We start from the raw sequence: 21747 nt of genomic DNA on the forward strand, positions 1-21747 counted from the left end.
CCCCCTCGGAAGAATTTATTCCGTTGGACATCATAGGAGAAACTAGCTCGCTCGGTGCAAAGCGCGTCATAAAGATGTTTCGCATCTGTGTAATTTTGTCTGTTGTCTGGGGAATCATTTAATGTCATTGCATTATACGCTGCAGTTAAAGCCTTGCTCAGATCACACAACTGGGTATTCAATTGTTTGCGTTTTCTGGAAACGTATTCTAATATTTGTCCACGGACAACTGGTTTAGAAGCCGACCACAACAAATTAATGTCGTTCTCATGAATCTTATTATCCTCAGTATAGTTAAGGAAGGCTCTAGTAAGAAATTGATTAAAGTCCTCGGAAGTTTCCAGATAAGCGGGGAAACGCCAATTATAGGATCTAGGCAAGGGGGTATCTAGGGTGATTGACATCCAAATCGGGGCATGATCTGAGAGTGAGATTGGTTCAATTTTAGTATCCACTATATGATGCAAAAGAGAATCAGTGATTAACCAATAGTCTAATCTAGAGGAGGAATGGTGTGGGTGGGAGTAGAAGGTATATTCGCGAGCGTCTGGGTTGCGAATTCTCCAAGGGTCGGACAGTCGTAGAGAAGAGGTGAGTAGTGTGAGGGTGGAGTGGTAATTGTAGGTGTACTGGACATAGATGTTTTATCAAGACCAGCTGACTGTACACAGTTAAAGTTTCCTCCCATGATAATTTCTCCCTCTGCCCAACCTTGCAAATTCTTGTAGATATCAGAGAAAAAAGATGCGTTAGGGCCATTAGGGGCATATATATTGGCTACCGTATAAAGCGTATTTAATATTTTTATTTTCAAGAACAGGAATCTACCCTCTTGGTCGACCAAACTATCTAAGATAGTGGCAGGGAGTGATTTATTGAGAATAGTTAGGACGCCTCTGCGTTTGGATGTGAAGGAGGCTGTTCTATACTCTCCCACCCACGTATCTCGTAGTACATTAGGATCTGAAATCCGCCAATGAGTTTCCTGCAATAACACTATATCAGGCTTTAGTCGTTTCAAATAGGTAAGGACCTTTTTCCGTTTAATGGGAGTATTAAGCCCATCTACGTTCCAGGACACTAACCGAAATCGTGACTGCACTATTGTGGGAGGATCATGGGTCGACGGCATTCAGCCGATACCAACCCTAGGCCAACATCGGGGAACAATATACCATAACAGTCGATCCCAGTCCGTCCCAGCGAGCGGACCGTTATGGATCAATAATGAGAAATAATAAATGTAAAACATCAGATACATTCCTATCACTATACGTAAACTATGTGTGTGTATAGTATCAATATTATGAACCAAGTTACAGAACCATTTTAACATTTTGCGAACCCATATGGGCGCCCTATTAAGCAATGTCAACCTCCAAATGGAGATCAATAAGACATTTGAGGAGGGTATCCTCCAACCTGGTAACCAGGGACACCATATTCCAAAACAGTATGACAAAAGATGAGAAAAGAGGGTGAGGGGAAAGGAAGATAACAAGAAAAAGAGTATCAGAGACAATTGCAAGGGGGAAAAGATGCACAAATAGAAAAATAGAAGAACATAACCAATATGGTACTGTCGCATCGTAGCCCTCTTCAAGCTCCAGCAGCGACAGCAAGCCATCTCCACAGTGCAGAGATACATTCTATTCAGCTTATCAAACAAAAAAGTATTACTTAAGAAGGATATATAGAGTCAATCAGCATCATCTGTACCCGATAGAAGAGCTGCATCCAAAGAGTTCACGAAATTTCTGGCCTCTTGTGCGGTCTCAAAAAAGTGGGTTTTTCCACCATAGGTGATTCTCAGCTTGGCCGGATACAACAACGCAAATCTGTGGCCCATCTCGAAGAGACGTTTGCAAACAGGTGAGAACTCTCGTCTTCTTGCAGCAACCAGATATGAGAAGTCTTGAAACAATAGAATCCTGGAGTCCTGGTATCGAAGATCTGTGTACTTCCTATAGGCCTCCAGCAAACTGACTTTATCGGCATAGTTGAGAATTCTCATGATGACCGGCCTGGGTCTATCTCTGCCGCACTGACGATCAGGACCAATCCGATGGACACGTTCCACTAGGATGGAACCCGTGGCAGGGACGCATCCCAGCTCTCTAGGCAACCACTGGGAGACCAGGGCCATGAGTTCGGAGAATTTCACAGATTCTGGCAAGCCCACCAGACGTATATTATTTCTTCTATTCCGATTTTCTAAATCTTCTAATTTGTCTTGCAGAGACACCATCAGCTTGTCGTGTTCCATCTGGGTTGTTTAGCTGCTGATAGATCATCCTCTAGATCAGAAATTCGTTGCTCTGCCTCGGAGATACGTTGATCATGGGCTGTGAGTTGTGCAAGCGCTGAATCCAGAGAGGTTTTTAGGGGTGCCAGTTTTTGATCTAGCAGAGATGAGAGTATATTCGTAATTTCACTCGTGGTGCAGGATTTGGATTGTTCCATAATTGGTGCGGGTTGGGGTTGCCCCCTAGGACTAGAGCCTTGACTATACGTCGGGGAAACAGGGGCACTGCTAGCGGGATTTTCACGATTTTTGCCTTTACCCGACTGAGCACCCCGTGGGTTACGTAATGATTTAGACATGAATTTGTCCATAGCAATAACAGACTCACTCCAATCCGCACTTCTAGCCTGCAGGGGATGTCAGGCTTATGCTTCCTCTGTGCGTTCCCTTTTTCCCCTCTCTGTTTCTCTCCTCCCCTATTTTTTTTTTTTTTGATGTATGTGGATATGGGAATGTATAGTATCCGGGGTGGGGGGGTCAGGTGGGGGAAGATATATTTAGTTGCTGGTGCTCCCGTAGCTGGCTAACCAGCATACAAACAAATAAGGCCCCAGGGTGAAAGGCCCTCCAGTGGGTGAATTGCAGGCCTAGGCTGAGGCTCCAACCACTACTGACCAACGCACCCCCAATTCAGGATACAGCCCTTATAGTCGCCCTCCCCCGCTGGGGCCCCTCAGATTGCAGATCTGGAAAGTGTACTCACTCCGGGGCCCAGCGGGAGAGATGCAGTAGAGATGCAGCAGCAGGGAGCCGTGGACGCACAGTTAGTATAGCCGCCGGTCGTCCCGCGGCCTCGTCCCGCGTCAGAAGCTCCAGCGTCCCCGGGCAGCAGAGGCAGGCAGCGGGTGGCGAGGTGGGTCTCCCAGCCGCGGCCAGCGGCAGCGCGGGTGTCTGATGTCCCGGAGAGGTTCACGGCCTGGTCCGGAAGTCCCCGAAGCCACCACCGGTACGGGGTTAAATCGAGGCCCCGGCTTATGGATGTCCCCTAGGCCGCAATCCGCGGGAGTAGTAATAACCACTCCGCGATTCCCCGGCTCGGACAGGGGTGCTGCAGGGGGGATAAGGGAGACAGGAGGGCTGCTAAGGGTTACATTGGAGCCCAGAGGTGGGCTATTTGAAGGTATAAGAGCCCCGTTTTGCAGGAGCTCTTGTGAAGAGTGTCAGTCTCCTTCAGCAGCCAGGCCACACCCCCGAGAAATCATAGTTTTAATAGAGGATAACCATTCAGGCTCCCTTGCTGGTATCTGCGCTAAGACAGTGCAATCCTGATTACATGGAATGGGATCATCCTGAGAGGACATATCCTCTGCAGCATATGACACAGAGTCCATGGACATAGCTTAATGGAGACCACAGACAGACACACACACACACACACACACACACACACACACACACACACACACACACACACACACGGGAGGACAGAGTTTCACCCCCCAAGAATGGCAAGAGAGACACAGAGATTGGAGCCAACCCACACACAGCGCTTTTAAGGTATAGGGAGACCCCCCGACCAGCGCTGATTGTGCACCTTAATAGGTTACACAGTCTTTACACAGCCTCCCCCCCCTTTTACAACCCCCTGGTACCGTAAGAGATAGCTGGAGCTGAATTGGAGGGACAGCTCTCACTGACAGCGCTTCTGCAGGCAGGAAAATGGTGCTGAACGCTGCTGGGTCCGCTCTGAGAAGCTCCGCCCTTCATGGCGCTGTCTTCCCGCTCTTCTGAAGATTATACTGGCCTGAGGAATTGTGCTGGCAGCGATCCTGGGACCCTGACAGGCTTGGAGGTCAGATTAGGGCACAGGTTCTCAGTTTGCAGAGTCCTGAATGTGATGCAAGAGCAAATCAATCTCACTTCTATGCATAGAATCTAAATCAGAGGTTCTCAAACTCGGTCCTCAGGACCCCACACGGTGCATGTTTTGCAGGTCTCCTCACAGAATCACAAGTGACATAATTAGCTCCACCTGTGGACCTTTTAAAATGTGTCAGTGAGTAATTAATACACCTGTGTACTTGCTGGGTTACCTGCAAAACATGCACTGTGTGGGGTCCTGAAGACCGAGTTTGAGAACCACTGGATTAGGGTGTAGGCGCTGGTTCAGGCCACCCCTCACAGCGCCGTACTATGGCCCTCATTCCGAGTTGTTCGCTCGCTAGCTGCTTTTAGCAGCGTTGCACACGCTAAGCCGCCGCCTACTGGGAGTAAATTTTAGCTTAGCAGAATTGCGAACGAAAGATTCGCATAATTGCGAATAGAAATTTCTTTGCAGTTTCTGAGTAGCTCGGGACTTACTCTGCCACTGCGATCAGTTCAGTCAGTTTCGTTCCTGGTTTGACGTCACAAACACACCCAGCGTTCGCCCAGACACTCCCTCGTTTCTCCAGCCACTCCCGCGTTTTTCCCAGAAACGGCAGCGTTTTTCCGCACACACCCATAAAACGGCCAGTTTCCGCCCAGAAACACCCACTTCCTGTCAATCACAGTACGATCACCAGAACGATGAAAAATCCTCGTAATGCCGTGAGTAAAATACCTAACTTTTGTGTAAAATAACTAAGCGCATGCGCTCTGCGAACCTTGCGCATGCGCAGTAAGCGACTAATCGCAATATAGCGAAACTCGGCAACGAGCGAACAACTCGGAATGAGGACCTATGTACCGTGGAGCCCCGGAGCGCAGTTAGTACTGCGCTCCATACCCTGTTGCCGCCATCTTCACACCGGCCCCCCGCTTGCTTGGGGGGCTGGTGACTAACTCGTCACCGATCTTCTGGCTCTGTAAGGGGTTGGCGGCATGCTGCAGGGGTGAGCGATCCCCTGTGGCGGGGAACGTTCGATCCCTTCAGGAGCTGTGTCCTGTCAGCGGAGATAGTGGCTCAGACCCCGCAGGGCGGACACTACTCCCCCCCTTAGTCCCACGAAGCAGGGAGGCTGTTGCCAGCAGCCTCCATGTAAAGTAATAAACTCTAAAAAACACTTTTTCTAAAGAAGCTCTGTAGAGCTTCCCTAGCTGTGACCGGCTCCTTCTGGCACATTTTCTAAACGGAGTCTGGTAGGAGGGGCATAGAGGGAGGAGCCAGCCCACACTCTCAAACTCTTAAAGTGCCAATGGCTCCTAGTGGACCCGTCTATACCCCATGGTACTAATGTGGACCCCAGCATCCTCTAGGACGTAAAAGAAAATAAAAAACAAAATAAATGCAGAAAACTCTCTAGGACCTTCCCAAGCGTGTCCGGGTCCTCTGGGCACATTTTCTAAACTGAGTCTGGTAGGAGGGGCATAGAGGGAGCAGCCAGCCCACACTATCAAATTCTTAAAGTGCCCATGGCTCCTGGTGGACTCATCTATACCCTATGGTACTATTATGGACCCCAGTATCCTCTAGGACGGGATCCGGTCTGAAGATCGACAGTGTTTAGGTCGACAATGTGTAGGTCGACCACTATAGGTCGACAGTCACTAGGTCGACATGGATGGAAGGTCGACAGGGTTTCTAGGTCGACATGAGTTTTTCACATTTTTTTGGGGGGGGGATTTTTTCATACTTAACGATTCACGTGGACTACGATTGGAACGGTAAAGTGTGCCGAGCGAAGCGAAGGCACCATGCGAGGGGACGCGGTGCACTAATTTGGGATCCCGGTCACTCTACGAAAAAAACAACACCAAAAAAATAAAAATCCTCATGTCGACCTTTAGACCTGTCGACCTAGCACATGTCGACCTAGAAACCCTGTCGACCTTCCATCCATGTCGAACAGAGATAGAAACCCTCCACATAGAATGGCGCACACATAAAATACTTATTAGTTTGATGGGTCTTTCAAGGGTCTTGTGTAACCTCAAAAAAACAACAAAAAATGCATATAGTGTTATATCTTTATAGCATTTCTACTAGGTCTTTATGAGGAAACTCGTACCCTTAAATTTGCCTATCAGATTAATGATAGACAAAGAAGCGTCTGAAACTCCAACTGATCACACGGGGTTCCTCCTCTTAATGGATCCTCCTTCTAAGCCTTCCAACAGTGACTCCTCAGGATATCACATGTGAAAACAGAAATTCACCACCATAGTGTAAAACCATAGATTTAGACAAAAACAGTTTAAAAGTGGCCAAGTTGTAAAATCTAGGTGAGGACCACTACCCAGGACGAAGGACTGTTTCCAGGGACGCCTGAGGTTTCTTCATTAATCCTGTGAAAAAGTCTATTTTTCAGAATAGACCATTCCATCTGGTAGGAGTCCAATATTTGCAGATTTTACAACTTGGCCACTTTTAAACTGTTTTTGTCTACCTGTCGATTAGTAGACCACCTATAAGGGTGGGAGGCTAATTTTTAATATTGTTTGTGAAAATAAATCTATGGTTTTACACTATGGTGGTGAATTTCTGTTTTCACATGTGATATCCTGAGGAGTCACTGTTGGAAGGCTCAGAAGGAGGATCCATTAAGAGGAGGAACCCCGTGTGATCAGTTGGAGTTTCAGACGCTTCTTTGTCTATCATTAATCTGATAGGCAAATTTAAGGGTACGAGTTTCCTCATAAAGACCTAGTAGAAATGCTATAAAGATATAACACTATATGCATTTTTTTTGTTTTTTTGAGGTTACACAAGACCCTTGAAAGACCCATCAAACTAATAAGTATTTTATGTGTGCGCCATTCTATGTGGAGGGTTTCTATCTCTGTTCGTCTATATCTGTGAAGTGTTGGTGGAACTTCATTCCCTCTACTAAGAAAAGCAGCCACGCGTGCGCAATTGTGACTGTCTATCAATTATTTGTCTAGTTTCCATCCATGTCGACCTAAACATTGTCGACCTAGACACTGTCGATTTGATGAACCACACCCCTCTAGGACGTAAGAGATTTTTTTTTAAAAACTCACGCTATAGCAAAGTGATGTTTAGTGATGACTAAACCCTAAATAATAAATTCTTTCTTGAACAGACCACTAACTGTAGCAGCGGGTGCGCCGCAGAGCTCCATTGGAAAAGCAGTAGTTACACTTGGATCCCGTTACTTATGTATTAACAGTTTCTTATATAATGCAGCAAATTCCGTTGTGCTTTACAATTGGAAACAATGATAAAATAAAACTGGGTAATAACAGTCACAGAGGTAGGAAGGCCCTGCTCGTTGTGACCAAACTGGTGCTGCAGCTGCTGTACATGCAGGTGCCCCTTCAGGGCTTGGAGCCCAGAGGTAGGCGTCTCCATCACCTCTCGGGGTTACACCCCTGCTTGTTATTTAAAAAAAGATTTAAAAATTTTTTTTGAATAAATGGATATGGAGCAATTGTTCACAAAAACTCTCCAAAAGCCATACATTCAGGTGATACTAAAATACTGTGAAAATAGTGTGATAACGCCCTTTTTCACATTATTATTATATTAAAAATAGTGTTCATCTGTCCCTAGAATAGAGGGACCACGGAGCAAGAGAGCAAGGGACGCGTGCCCGTCACGCGGACACTGTCTGACGAAAACGGGGAGGGGTGGCTCGCGGGAACGGTACTACCCACGAAACCACGCACCCTGCACGGCCACGCGCAAAGGTCCCGATCTGAACTACCAAAAGGCCGGGTCTATAAGATAAGTTGTGAATGCAGTGAGCGCAGGGCGACCCTTCCCCATCACGCACTGACTGCACTGCTGCGGGACACATGGTGACAACACAGCACACTGCTGCGGTACATGGGCGTGGTTCTCGCCGCCTGATCACAGATGGCTGCAGCAGGGCGCAGGCGTCCAGTAGGCGGCAGGTGACCCGGCGGCGGGTGTGCGGCTAGCTGGATGTACGTTTAGTGTGTATAGGAGGCTCAGGCCTCAGGCAGCTCAGCAGCGTCCCAGCCAGGGGGGGCGGGGGCCTGTAGCCGGATGTCCCGCCCCCGCCGCAGCGGAAGTGTGCTCAGGTGCCGAGAAGCCGGTTATCATCAGCAGCAGAGCACACCGCACGCCTGGGAGCCATGTCCCATCCTGCCCCCAGCCACAGGCCGTCCAGCTCCGTCAACCCTCTGGTGTTCTTCGATGTAGAGGTGGGAGGCGAGCAAGGTGAGCAGCGGCCGGAGCGGCGCGTGCATAGTAAGCGCGTACAGTCATGTGAGCAGTGAGCGTGCTGTATGGGGGCAGCTGGGCTGCTGCTGTCTGCGGGAGTCACTCCCGGGAGTGGCAGTGTGCATTGCAGCAGCTCACTGACAACTTTATAGACTCTGCATCATTGGTGGCAGCTACTGGCTCATGGGGGTGGCGGTGGTCAGGCACTGGTTTGCGTGGTGGCAAGTGGTGGGCTGCTGATAGGCGCTGGGGTGGCAGTGGGCATGTTTCTGGCCTGTTATTAGCATCAGGCACCATATGTCAGGTAGGTAGGCAGGAAGATAATGATGCTGTGGCAGGTGGCCTGGTACTGGACCTTGAATGGCGGGGGCATGCTTTAGCTTGTGGTTAGTGGTAGGCATGCACTGGCTCTAGTTGGTGGTCTGGCAAGCACCGCCTCAGTGGCTGGTAGGTGGGTATCCCCTGACATGTTTTTAGAGTGCAGTCTGTGTGTATTGGGAAGAGCGCGGTACGCTAAGTGTATGATTCTCATACAATATGTGTAAAACAGATGTACTACGATATACTGGCACTTGGGATCCCGGTGCCGGTATCCTGACCGCCGGAATGGCGGCAGGGGGGCAAGCACGAAAGAGCCCCTTGTGGGCACTGTGGCATGTTAGTCTCCCTCCAGGGGTGTCGTGGACACCCCAAGAGGGAGAATTGTTATGGGGATCCTGACAGCTGGGGTATCGAGTGCCTCCCATGTGAAAATGAGAATGTTTAGTTTAGATGTGAAGAGCCCCAGACATTGGCCTATTTGTGGTGAATCCTCCTCATGCGAGGGGTACGCACTGACTTTGGAGTAGGCAGTGGGCATGCTCTGGCTCTTGGGATAGCGGGCAGTCACGCTCTGGCCTGCAGATGGGCACTGGCTCACTAGTGGACATGCACACTATGGCTTAGGCTGTGAGCAGGGGAAGGTAGGTGGGCATTCTTTGGCATGTTGACTGAATTATTACATGCATTATGTATCTTTTAAAGGATGGGGTGAGTACATCCCCCATTATCCTACTACTAAAATAGCCTATGTGAGATGAGAATATTTAGTTGCTACTTAAAGATCTTCAGACACCCTAGCATTTTGTGGACTTGTTTCTTTGTGAATTGCCATGGTTTTAATGGTGTTACATATGTTCTTAAAATGTGTATTACATGAACTGTCATTCTCTTCCGGGGTAAGAAATGGAATTTTATATATCTGGTTGAATTGCTTATTTAACTGTATGTATGTGTATGTATATATATATATATATATATATATATATATATATATATATATATATATATATATATATATATAGTCCCGGCACTCCTCTGTAAAAGTGATAAAGCTGCGGTGCCCTCCCAAAGGTGTTGACCTCATAAACATGTAGAAAGAATGGAGGCCGCACTCACGCAGACTTTTGCAGGTGTAGAAAGGTCAGTTTAATGTACCGACATGTTTCGGGGACTAGCCCCGTCCTGGTTAAGGCCCTGAGGACGGGGCTAGTCCCCGAAACATTTCGGTACATTAAACTGACCTTTCTACACCTGCAAAAGTCTGCGTGAGTGCCGCCTCCATTCCTTCTACATATATGTATATATATATATATATATATATATATATATATATATATATATATATATATATATATATATATATATATATATATATATATTCTCAAAAAAATAAAGGGAACACTAAAATAACACACCCTAGATCTGAATGAATGAAATATTCTTATTAAATACTTTGTTCTTTACATAGTTGAATGTGCTGACAACAAAATCACACACAAATTATCAATGGAAATAAAATTTATTAACCCATGGAGGTCTGGATTTGAAGTGGAAAAACACACTACAGGCTGATCCAACTTTGATGTAATGTCCTTAAAACAAGTCAAAATGAGGCTCTAGTGTGTGTGGCCTCCATGTGCCTCTATGACCTCCCTACAACGCCTGGGCATGCTCCTGATGAAGTGGCGGATGGTCTCCTGAGGGATCTCCTCCCAGACCTGGACTAAAGCATCCGCCAACTCCTGGACAGTCTGTGTGTTGGTGGATGGAGCGAGACATGATGTCCCAGATGTGCTCAATTGGATTCAGATCTGGGGAACGGGCGGGCCAGTCCATAGCATCCAAGCCTTCATCTTGCAGGAACTGCTGACACACTCCAGCCACATGAGGTCTAGCATTAGGAGGAACCCAGGGCCAACCGCACCAGCATATGGTCTCACAAGGGGTCTGAGGATCTCATCTCGGTACCTAATGGCAGTCAGGCTACCTCTGGCGAGCACATGGAGGGCTGTGCGGCCCCCCAAAGAAATGCCACCCCACACCATTACTGACCCACTGCCAAACCGGTCATGCTGGAGGATGTTGCAGGCAGCAGAACGTTCTTCTTGGCGTCTCCAGACTCTGTCACACGTGCTCAGTGAGAACCTGCTTTCATCTGTGAAGAGCACAGGGCGCCAGTGGCGAATTTGCCAATCTTGGTGTTCTCTAGCCCAAACGTTCTGCACGGTGTTGGGCTGTAAGCACAACCCCCACCTGTGGACGTCAGGCCCTCATACCACCCTCATGGAGTCTGTTTCTGATCGTTTGAGTAGACACGTGCACATTTGTGGCTTGTTGGAGGTCATTTTGCAGGGCTCTGGCAGTGCTCCTCCTGTTCCTCCTTGCACAAAGGCGGAGGTAGCGGTCCTGCTGCTAGGTTGTTGCCCTCCTACGGCCTCCTCCACATCTCCTGATGTACTGGCCTGTCTCCTGGTAGCGCCTCCATGCTCTGGACACTACGCTGACAGACACCGCAAACCTTCTTGCCACAGCTCGCATTGATGTGCCATCCTGGATGAGCTGCACTACCTGAGCCACTTGTGTGGGTTGTAGGGAGGTCATACAGGCACGTGGAGGCCACACACACTACTGAGCCTCATTTTGACTTGTTTTAAGGACATTACATCAAAGTTGGATCAGCCTGTAGTGTGTTTTTCCACTTTAATTTGTGTGACTTCAAATCCAGACCTCCATGGGTTAATACATTTGATTTCCATTGATAATTTTTGAGTGGTTTTGTCAGCACATTCAACTATGTAAAGAACAAAGTATTTAATAAGAATATTTCATTCATTGAGATCTAGGATGTTATTTTAGTGTTCCCTTTTTTTTTTTTTGAGCAAAATATATATATATATATGTGTGTGTGTGTGTGTGTGTGTGTAGTGATGATAGTGTTTATTACACTGAAACGTTGCTGAAAGCGTGGTTTGGTTGTCTTTGTATTCAAGTTGAGTGCCGCACCTTCTCTGGGTATGTCTTTTTCTCTGACGTCCTAGTGGATGCTGGGTACTCCGTAAGGACCATGGGGAATAGACTGGCTCCGCAGGAGACTGGGCACTCTTTAAAGAAAGATTAGGTACTACATCTGGTGTGCACTGGCTCCTCCCTCTATACCCCTCCTCCAGACCTCAGTTGGAATCTGTGCCCGGCCAGAGCTGGATGCACTTAGTGGGCTCTCCTGAGTTCACTATAAAGAAAGTATTTGTTAGGTTTTTTATTTTCAGTGAGATCTGCTGGCAACAGACTCACTGCTACGTGGGACTTAGGGGAGAGAAGCAAACCTACCTGCTTGCAGCTAGCTTGTGCTTCTAAGGCTACTGGACACCATTAGCTCCAGAGGGATCGAACACAGGGCCCGACCTCGATCGTCCGTTCCCGGAGCCGCGCCGCCGTCCCCCTTGCAGAGCCAGAAGACGGAAGAAACCGGAGAAAATCGGCGGCTGAAGACTCCGGTCTTCAATAAGGTAGCGCACAGCACTGCAGCTGTGCGCCATTGCTCCCACAGCACTCCACACGCTCCGGTCACTGATGGGTGCAGGGCACTGGGGGGGGGGGGGGGCTGCAATTAGTATACCTTAATGGCAAACTGCACATAATGCAGTTCTAAACTGTATATGTGCCTAATCCCCCGCCATAATTTTCATTAAAAAAGCGGGAGAAGCCCGCCGCTGAAGGGGCGGGGCTATCTTCCTCAGCACAGCCAGCTCCATTTTTTCTTCACAGCTCCGCTGGAATGACGCTCCCCAGGCTCTCCCCTGCAGTATACACTACATAAAGGGTAAAAAAGAGGGGGGCACATAAATGTAGGCGCAAATTGTGATATAAGCAGCTATTGGGGGAAAATTCACTTTGTGTATAGTGTATATCCCTCTGTTATATAGCGCTCTGGTGTGTGCTGGCATACTCTCTCTCGGTCTCCCCAAAGGACTTTGTGGGGTCCTGTCCTCAGTCAGAGCATTCCCTGTGTGTGTGTGCGGTGTGTCGGTACGGCTGTGTCGACATGTTTGATGAGGACGCTTACGTGGAGGCGGAGCAGGTGCCGATAAGTGTGATGTCGCCCCCTGCGGGGCCGACACCTGAGTGGATGGATATGTGGAAGGTATTAACCAACAGTGTCAACTCCTTGCATAAAAGGTTCGATGACGCAGCTTTGGGACAGCCGGCATCTCAGCCCGCGCCTGCCCAGGCATCTCAGAGGCCATCAGGGGCTCAAAAACGCCCGCTACCTCAGATGGCAGACACAGATGTCGACACGGAGTCTGACTCCAGTGTCGACGAGGATGAGACAAATGTACAATCCACTAGGGCCATCCGATGCATGATTACGGCAATGAAAAATGTGTTGCACATTTCTGACATCAACCCGGTTACCACAAAAAAGGGTATTATGTTTGGGGAGAAAAAGCAGCCAGTGACTTTTCCCCCATCTGATGAGTTAAATGAATTGTGTGAAGAAGCGTGGGGTTCCCCAGATAAGAAACTAGTAATTTCTAAGCGGTTACTAATGGCGTACCCTTTCCCGCCAACGGATAGGTTACGCTGGGAGACATCCCCTAAGGTGGACAAGGCGCTCACACGCTTATCAAAAAAGGTGGCACTGCCTTAAAGGAGCCTGCAGATAGAAAGCAGGAGGCTATCCTGAAGTCTGTGTATACACACTCGGGTACTATACTGAGACCTGCTATTGCTTCAGCATGGATGTGTAGTGCTGCAGCAGCGTGGTCTGATTCCCTGTCTGATAACATTGATTCCCTTGACAGGGACACTATATTGCTAACCATAGAGCATATTAAAGACGTAGTCTTATATATGAGAGATGCACAGAGGGACATTTGCCGGCTGGCATCTAGAATTAATGCAATGTCCATTTCTGCCAGGAGAGTATTATGGACTCGGCAGTGGACAGGTGATGCTGATTCTAAAAGACACATGGAAATTTTGCCTTATAAGGGTGAGGAATTGTTTGGGGACGGTCTCTCGGACCTCGTATCCACAGCAAGAGCTGGGAAGTCGACTTTTTTACCTCAGGTTCCCTCACAGCCTAAGAAAGCACCGTATTATCAAGTACAGTCCTTACGGCCTCAGAAAGGCAAGCGGGTTAGAGGCGCCTCCTTTCTGCCCAGAGGCAGGGGTAGAGGGGAAAAGCTGCACCAGGCAGCCAGTTCCCAGGAACAAAAATCCTCCCCTGCTTCCACTAAGTCCACCGCATGACGCTGGGGCTCCACATGTGGAGCCAGGTGCGGTGGGGGCCCGTCTCCGGAACTTCAGCGACCAGTGGGTTCGCTCACAGGTGGATCTCTGGGTTCTACAAGTGGTATCTCAGGGATACAAGCTGGAGTTCGAGACGTCTCCCCCTCGCCGTTACCTCAAATCAGCCTTGCCAGCTACTCCCCAGGACAGGGAGGTAGTACTGGCGGCAATTCACAAGCTGTACCTCCAGTAGGTGATAATCAAAGTTCCCCTCCTTCAACAGGGACGGGGTTACTATTCCACAATGTTTGTGGTACCGAAACCAGACGGTTCGGTGAGACCCATTCTAAATTTGAAATCCTTGAACACTTATATAAGGAAGTTCAAGTTCAAAATGGAATAGCTCAGGGCGGTTATTGCAAGCCTGGAAGAGGGGGATTACATGGTATCACTGGACATCAAGGATGCTTACCTACATGTCCCCATTTACCCACCTCACTAGGTGTACCTCCGTTTTGTGGTACAGGACTGCCATTACCAATTCCAGACGTTGCCGTTTGGTCTGTCCACGGCACCGAGGGTATTTACCAAAGTAATGGCCGAAATGATGATACTCCTTCGAAAGAAGGGAGTTATAATTATCCCGTACTTGGACGATCTCCTTATAAAGGCGAGGTCCATGGAGCAGTTGTTGGTCGGAGTAGCACTATCTCAGGAAGTGCTACAACAGCACGGCTGGATTCTGAATATCCCAAAGTCGCAGCTGGTTCCTACGACGCGTCTGCTGTTCTTGGGTATGATTCTGGACACAGAACAGAAGAAGGTGTTTCACCCGGAGGAGAAGGCCAAGGAGTTGTCATCTCTGGTCAGAGACCTCCTGAAACCAAAACAGGTGTCGGTGCATCACTGCACGCGAGTCCTGGGAAAGATGGTAGCTTCTTACGAAGCGATTCCCTTCGGCAGGTTCCATGCAAGGATCTTTCAGTGGGATCTGTTGGACAAGTGGTCCAGATCGCATCTTCAGATGCATCGGCTGATCACCCTGTCCCCGAGGGCCAGGGTGTCTCTGCTGTGGTGGCTGCAGAGTGCTCATCTTCTCGAGGGCCGCAGATTTGGCATACAGGACTGGGTCCTGGTGACCACGGATGCAAGCCTCCGAGGTTGGGGGGCAGTCACTCAGGGAAGAAACTTCCAAGGACAATGGTCGAGTCAGGAGGCTTCCCTACACATAAATATTCTGGAACTAAGGGCCATTTACAATGCCCTAAGTCAAGCAAAACCCCTGCTTCAAAACCATCCGGTGCTGATTCAGTCAGACAACAACACGGCGGTCGCCCATGTAAACCGACAGGGCGGCACAAGAAGCAGGATGGCGATGGCAGAAGCCACAAGGATTCTCCGATGGGCGGAAAATCACGTGATAGCACTGTCAGCAGTGTTCATTCCGGGAGTGGACAACTGGGAAGCAGACTTCCTCAGCAGGCACGACCTCCACCCGGGAGAGTGGTGACTTCATCCAAAAGTCTTCCAGCTGATTGTAAATCGTTGGGAAAGGCCACAGGTGGACATGATGGCGTCCCGCCTCAACAAAAAGCTAAAAAGATATTGCGCCAGGTCAAGGGACCCTCAGGCGATAGCTGTGGACGCTCTAGTGACACCGTGGGTGTACCAGTCGGTTTGTGTTCCCTCCTCTTCCTCTCATACCAAAGGTACTGAGGATAATAAGAAAGAGAGGAGTAAGAACTATACTCATCGTTCCGGATTGGCCAAGAAGGACTTGGTACCCGGAACTACAAGAAATGATCTCAGAGGACCCTTGGCCTCTGCCGCTCCGACAGGACCTGCTACAGCAAAGGCCCTGTCTGTTCCAAGACTTACCGCGGCTGCGTTTGACGGCATGGCGGTTGAACGCCGGATCCTAATGGAAAAGGGCATTCCGGTTGAAGTCATTCCTACGCTGATAAAAGCTAGGAAGGATGTGACAGCAAAACATTATCACCGCATATGGCGAAAATATGTTGCTTGGTGTGAGGCTATGAAGGCCCCAACAGAAGAATTTCAGCTGGGTCGATTTCTGCACTTCCTACAGTCAGGTGTGACTATGGGCCTAAAATTGGGATCCATTAAAGTCCAGATTTCGGCCCTGTCTATTTTCTTTCAAAAAGAACTGGCTTCACTGCCTGAAGTTCAGACGTTTGTTAAGGGAGTGCTGCACATTCAGCCCCCTTTTGTGCCCCCGGTGGCACCGTGGGATCTCAACGTTGTGTTGGATTTCCTAAAATCGCATTGGTTTGAGCCACTTCAGACCGTGGCATTAAAATATCTCACGTGGAAAGTGGTCATGCTTTTGGCCTTGGCTTCGGCTAGGCGGGTGTCAGAATTGGCGGCTTTGTCCTGTAAAAGCCCCTATCTGATCTTCCATATGGACAGAGCAGAATTGAGGACGTGTCCCCAATTCCTCCCTAAGGTGGTATCAGCATTTCATTTGAACCAACCTATTGTGGTGCCTGCGGCTACTGGGGACTTGGAGGCCTCCAAGTTGCTGGTTGTAGTCCGGCCCCTGAAAATCTATGTTTCCAGGACGGCTAGAGTCAGAAAGACTGACTCGCTGTTTATCCTTCATGCACCCAACAAGCTGGGTGCTCCTGCTTCTAAGCAGACTATTGCTCGCTGGATCTGCTCCACGATTCAACTTGCACATTCTGCGGATGGACTGCCGCATCCTAAATCTGTGAAGGCCCATTCCACGAGGAAGGTGGGCTCTTCTTGGGCGGCTGCCCGAGGGGTCTCTGCTTTACAACTTTGCCGAGCTGCTACCTGGTCGGGATCAAACACATTTGCAAAATTCTACAAGTTTGATACCCTGGCTGAGGAGGACCTCGAGTTTGCTCATTCGGTGTTGCAGTGTCATCCACACTCTCCTGCCCGTTTGGGAGCTTTGGTATAATCCCCATGGTCCTTACGGAGTTCCCAGCATCCACTAGGACGTCAGAGAAAATAAGAATTTACTCACCGGTAATTCTATTTCTCGTAGTCCGTAGTGGATGCTGGGCGCCCATCCCAGGTGCGGATTGTCTGCAATACTTGTATATAGTTATTGCCTAACTAAAGGGTTATCGTTATGAGCCATCTGTTCAGTGAGGCTCAGTTGTTATTCATACTGTTAACTGAGTATAGTTATCACGAGTTGTACGGTGTGATTGGTGTGGCTGGTATGAGTCTTACCCGGGATTCCAAATCCTTTCCTTATTGTGTCAGCTCTTCCGGGCACAGTTTCCCTAACTGAGGTCTGGAGGAGGGGCATAGAGGGAGGAGCCAGTGCACACCAGTAGTCCTAATTCTTTCTTTAGAGTGCCCAGTCTCCTGCGGAGCCCGTCTATTCCCCATGGTCCTTACAGAGTACCCAGCATCCACTACGGACTACGAGAAATAGATTTACCGGTGAGTAAAATCTTATTACTGTGAGGGCACAGGCTGAAGTTTATTAACGGATTATTGGAGTGCCGGACCTTGGAGCTTTTATATTTATTTATTATTATTTTATTTATTTTTTCTTCTAATCTATCTATCTTTTATTCTTTTAGTTGGTCGCATTGTGTTGGAGTTATTTGCGGATGTGGTCCCCAAAACAGCAGAGAATTTCCGAGCGCTGTGCACTGGTGAAAAAGGTGTTGGACAGACAACCGGAAAGCCTCTACATTTTAAAGGATGTCCTTTCCATAGAAGTAAGCAGCCTTTCTGTGCTACTTTTTAAAAGCTTGTTATTTTTTAATTCATAGTCTAACGTAACTTGACGTTTATTTAGAAATCAAATAATTACGTTGAATTCTTTGGAACGATGGATAAAAGGCTTACATTTAACTTTGTTTTCTTTTTAGTAATCAAGAAATTCATGATCCAGGGTGGAGATTTCTCAAACCAAGATGGAACTGGGGGTGAAAGTATATATGGAGAGAAATTTGAGGATGAAAACTTCCATTACAAGGTATTTATGATTATAGTGGGTCTTTACTCATACTATATTATATATACCGTATATACTCGATTATAAGCCGACTTTTTCAGCACGTTTTCTTGTGCTGAAAAAGCCACCTCGGCTTATAATCGAGTCAGCGTTAGGAGGATCACGGAGAGCGCAGCGCGCGGCTCTCCTGTGTCCCTCCTGCATCTCCGGCGGTGTGTGTGTTAAAGGAAGTGCACTAACCGGCACTTCCTTTAACACACGCCGCGGACACAGGAGAGCTGCGCACTGCGCTCTCCGTGTCCCTCCTTCAGAAGACAGCGCGGGAGCGACGGAGGGTAAGTATCTGGCACTGTGGGGGCACATCTGGCACTGTGGGGGCACATCTGGCAGTATGAGGGCATATCTGGCACTGAGGGCTGTGTACGGCTAGAGCTGCATTTCCCACCATAGGCTTATACTCGAGTCAATAAGTTTTCCCAGGTTTTTGGGGTTAAATTAGGTGCCTCGGCTTATATTCGGGTCGACTTATACTCGAGTATATACGGTAATATAAATTTTTATTTTTTTTATTTTTATGATTCGTTAATGCTGCGCCCAGCTATATTTGGGAAGACAGGTGGTTTCATCCAAAGGATTCAGCAAACTTGATTTTGCCTCTTTAGTTGTATGAGTGTATATTATATATTCTGGAGCCTATACTGAAATGTTTTGTTTTCCCCCTAGGTTATACTGGCAGGAATGTTTTGTAATATTGTCTTCTGACTTATGTTTTGTTATCTTTTTGCAGCATGATAAGGAAGGTCTACTCAGTATGGCCAATGCGGGCCCAAACACTAATGGATCTCAGTTTTTCATCACAACAGTGCCCACACCCCATTTAGATGGGAAACATGTGGTATTTGGGATGGTTCTCAAAGGCTTTGGCATTGTTAAAATGTTGGAAAATGTCGAAATTAAGGGAGAAAAGCCTATAAAGGTAAGCTGCATGTCTACTTAAAAAAAAAAAAAAAAAAAAAAAAAATTGTATATATTTTTTTTTATTTTTTTTAAATTGGTCTGCTTAATTTGTGCTCTATAGAAAGAGCTGCCCGCTTTACATTACTTTAATATAGCAGCCGACAATCTGATATTTGAAAAGGTGCCCTGCAGGTAAGTGGATAAATGTCCATAATATACACATTTAAAAGTCGTGTAAAAACATAAGAGGAGGACTTTATATAAGTTGGAGCTTGGTTCATATTGATAATGCCAGGGGAACTTTTCACAGATATATTGGGTGGTATCAATTGTTAGTGCTACCAGCAGATTGCACCCAATGGAGCTATTCAATTGTAGCTCCATTTGCATGCCGGAGTCTGCATTTCAGCTCTCACCCCCCGGGGTTGGCAAGCTGAAATGCACAAAAGATGACCCGTTTGAGTGCTCAAACAGGACTGTTCACGTAGAGTGCTTGGAGGATTGCATTTTGAGAGCCTCTGATATAGCATAATAACATTAGCATTAGTAGTGTGTAACAGTATCAGCATAAGTGGTAGGGATAGGAACACATTCAGCCAATCAGAAGCGGCCATCATCATAGGACATATTTTATAACCTGGCTTAAGCATTAATAAGTGATCTCTTGTCCACATTTAAATGCCTCTAAAATCCTTGTCCTATTCCCCTTGGTGCAAGGGGTCGTATGCTTTTAAATGCTTCTCAGATGGCATAGCTATGTATGCCTATGAATTTTTGGTGCGTATGTGCAGTAAAATAATTTGCAGGGAAAAAGGAGCAAATAGTGTTTTGAGTCTTGCTACATGAGCCCCACAGTGTTTTTTTTTTGTGTTTTTTTTAACTATAAATAATGAGCACATTTTATGTATATGAAATGTGATCGCTCTCTCTCTCGCATTTTGCCCACAGAACTGCCACTCGCTTGTTTTGTGTACTAGTATTTAGTGACTATTCAATGAAAATCCAAGGAAATTCTCATTTTCTAAGATTCTAAACCCCTCCCTATCTTGCACCAATACCAACAGTCACTGAGATCCCCATTCTGCTTTGGTTAGAACAACTGAAACACTAAGAGTATATGCATATTTGTATTATGCTGTGTTGCTACACCATTTTTCATTTGAATATTTGCATTAATGGACAGGTGTACCTAATGTGACCATTCAGTGTATGTAATAACTGTGAGCAGCTGTGACATAACCATCCACGTGACTACACATGCTGTTTTGAATTAAGTTTTATAATATTTCTCTGCATTGGGGAATGAATAACATGCCATTATCCATGAACATTGAGTTCTCAGTATAACGCACTTTCGTTTTCTATGTAGCTGTGTGTAATAGCAGACTGCGGAGAGCTGAAAGATGGCGATGAGTGGGTCGTGGCGCCATTGGATGGCTCTGGCGACACCCACCCTGACTTCCCAGAGGACTCGGATGTTGAATTAAATGATGTAAGTAAGCCAGACACTTCTATATTCATTATAATTCTCCCTTTATAAAAACTATATACACTTGTGATCATTTTTTTCATTCCAAAGAATTTTTAAAACAACAAAGTGTACCCATTTCGCTCACCTAATGGATTTTAATGTGTATTATGTTCATGAATAGACTAGCTAGACTTGCCTGTATTATGAAATGTGTACTTCACTATGTCTGCTTAACAGGTTGAAAAAATTGTCGGTATAGCAGAAGATGTCAAAAACATTGGCAATACCTTCTTCAAATCTCAGAACTGGGAGATGGCTACAAAGAAGTACAACAAAGCTCTCAGGTGCGGTGCAATATGTAACATTGACATTCTGCATAATCTTGTCCATAAATGTCATCTGCTCTCGCTTTCTGAGTTGAGGGAACACCAAACACATAGTGACCATTGTTCATCTTCTAAAGAGGACACCATCGATATGAGGCAGCATTGTGGGCAGGTTTAAACAGCTAGAGGGGGACGTGTTGGACCTTACTGAGAGAGATAAAGGGGGTATTCAATTAAGTGCGCTTTGTCGACTAGTCGATAAAACTGCATTTTCGCCCATTTTTTTTAATCCATTTCCGCCCATGCCTTTTCACTTTTTTTTTTTTTTCTATTGAATCGGCATGGGTGATAACTGACCCAAAAATGGGCGAAAATGCCTGCAATTTTAACAAAACACTTGTATCGGCGGCAAATTCTCCAATCTATGTGGTTTTCGACAGAAATCGGCACGGACATTGAATAGGGCGAAGGTTTGATTAATTTCCTCTCATGTTTTCTAAAAGTCAAACCAGACTACAGGTTTAATACTAAGCAATGTTTGTCTTATGCTGTAGCTTTAAATCAAATATATTTTATCAATAAACAACTAAAATATTGACTGTTTCATGATCCTCTGAGACCAAAAGGAATTGGTAATAGTTTTTATCATTAAGTTACAGATTACCTTTTATCTCTGGCAGTCATTCTTGTTTGTTGCTGCCTAATCAGACTAGTAAAAATAAAACATGCTACTTGTATCCACTGTCCATGCTCTAGAACAGTGAGAAACCCTTGCATCTTTAAGATACAAGAGGCGCAGGGACCTTTTTGTTGCTGCTTGGCACGTCTGTAAGGGAAAACTGAGTGAAGTATGGGAATTAACTGCATCTGTTTCTCTTTCATCCACTAGGGGACACTGGAACAGTCTTATACAATAGGGGTGTGAAGCTTGCAACCGGAGGTGTGGCACAATCTAAAATTAGCATTGTCTGCACAGCCGGCTCCTCCCCCTTCACAGCCCTCCTCCCTCAGTTTGAAAAATTGTGCTAGGAGGAAAGAAGCACAATATGGGAGCTCTGCTCCATAAAGAAATTTCTTTTTATTTTTTGTCATTTATGACCA

General features: G+C 46.9%; 1 protein-coding gene across 1 annotated transcript in view; it reads left to right on the forward strand.

The window, feature by feature from the left end:
• The first annotated feature begins 7837 nt into the window (after nt 1-7837).
• Nucleotides 7838-21747, forward strand: part of PPID (peptidylprolyl isomerase D) — a 31364-nt gene continuing 17454 nt past the window's right edge. The window contains exons 1-6 of the mRNA XM_063920471.1: nt 7838-8372; nt 17513-17653; nt 17807-17913; nt 18680-18868; nt 20219-20341; nt 20558-20664. Of these exons, the coding sequence (XP_063776541.1) occupies nt 8288-8372; nt 17513-17653; nt 17807-17913; nt 18680-18868; nt 20219-20341; nt 20558-20664 (752 nt within the window). The 5' untranslated portion in view covers nt 7838-8287. The remainder of the gene's footprint in view (nt 8373-17512; nt 17654-17806; nt 17914-18679; nt 18869-20218; nt 20342-20557; nt 20665-21747) is intronic.

Source organism: Pseudophryne corroboree, chromosome 1 (assembly GCF_028390025.1).
Source record: "Pseudophryne corroboree isolate aPseCor3 chromosome 1, aPseCor3.hap2, whole genome shotgun sequence".
Lineage (NCBI taxonomy): Eukaryota > Metazoa > Chordata > Amphibia > Anura > Myobatrachidae > Pseudophryne > Pseudophryne corroboree.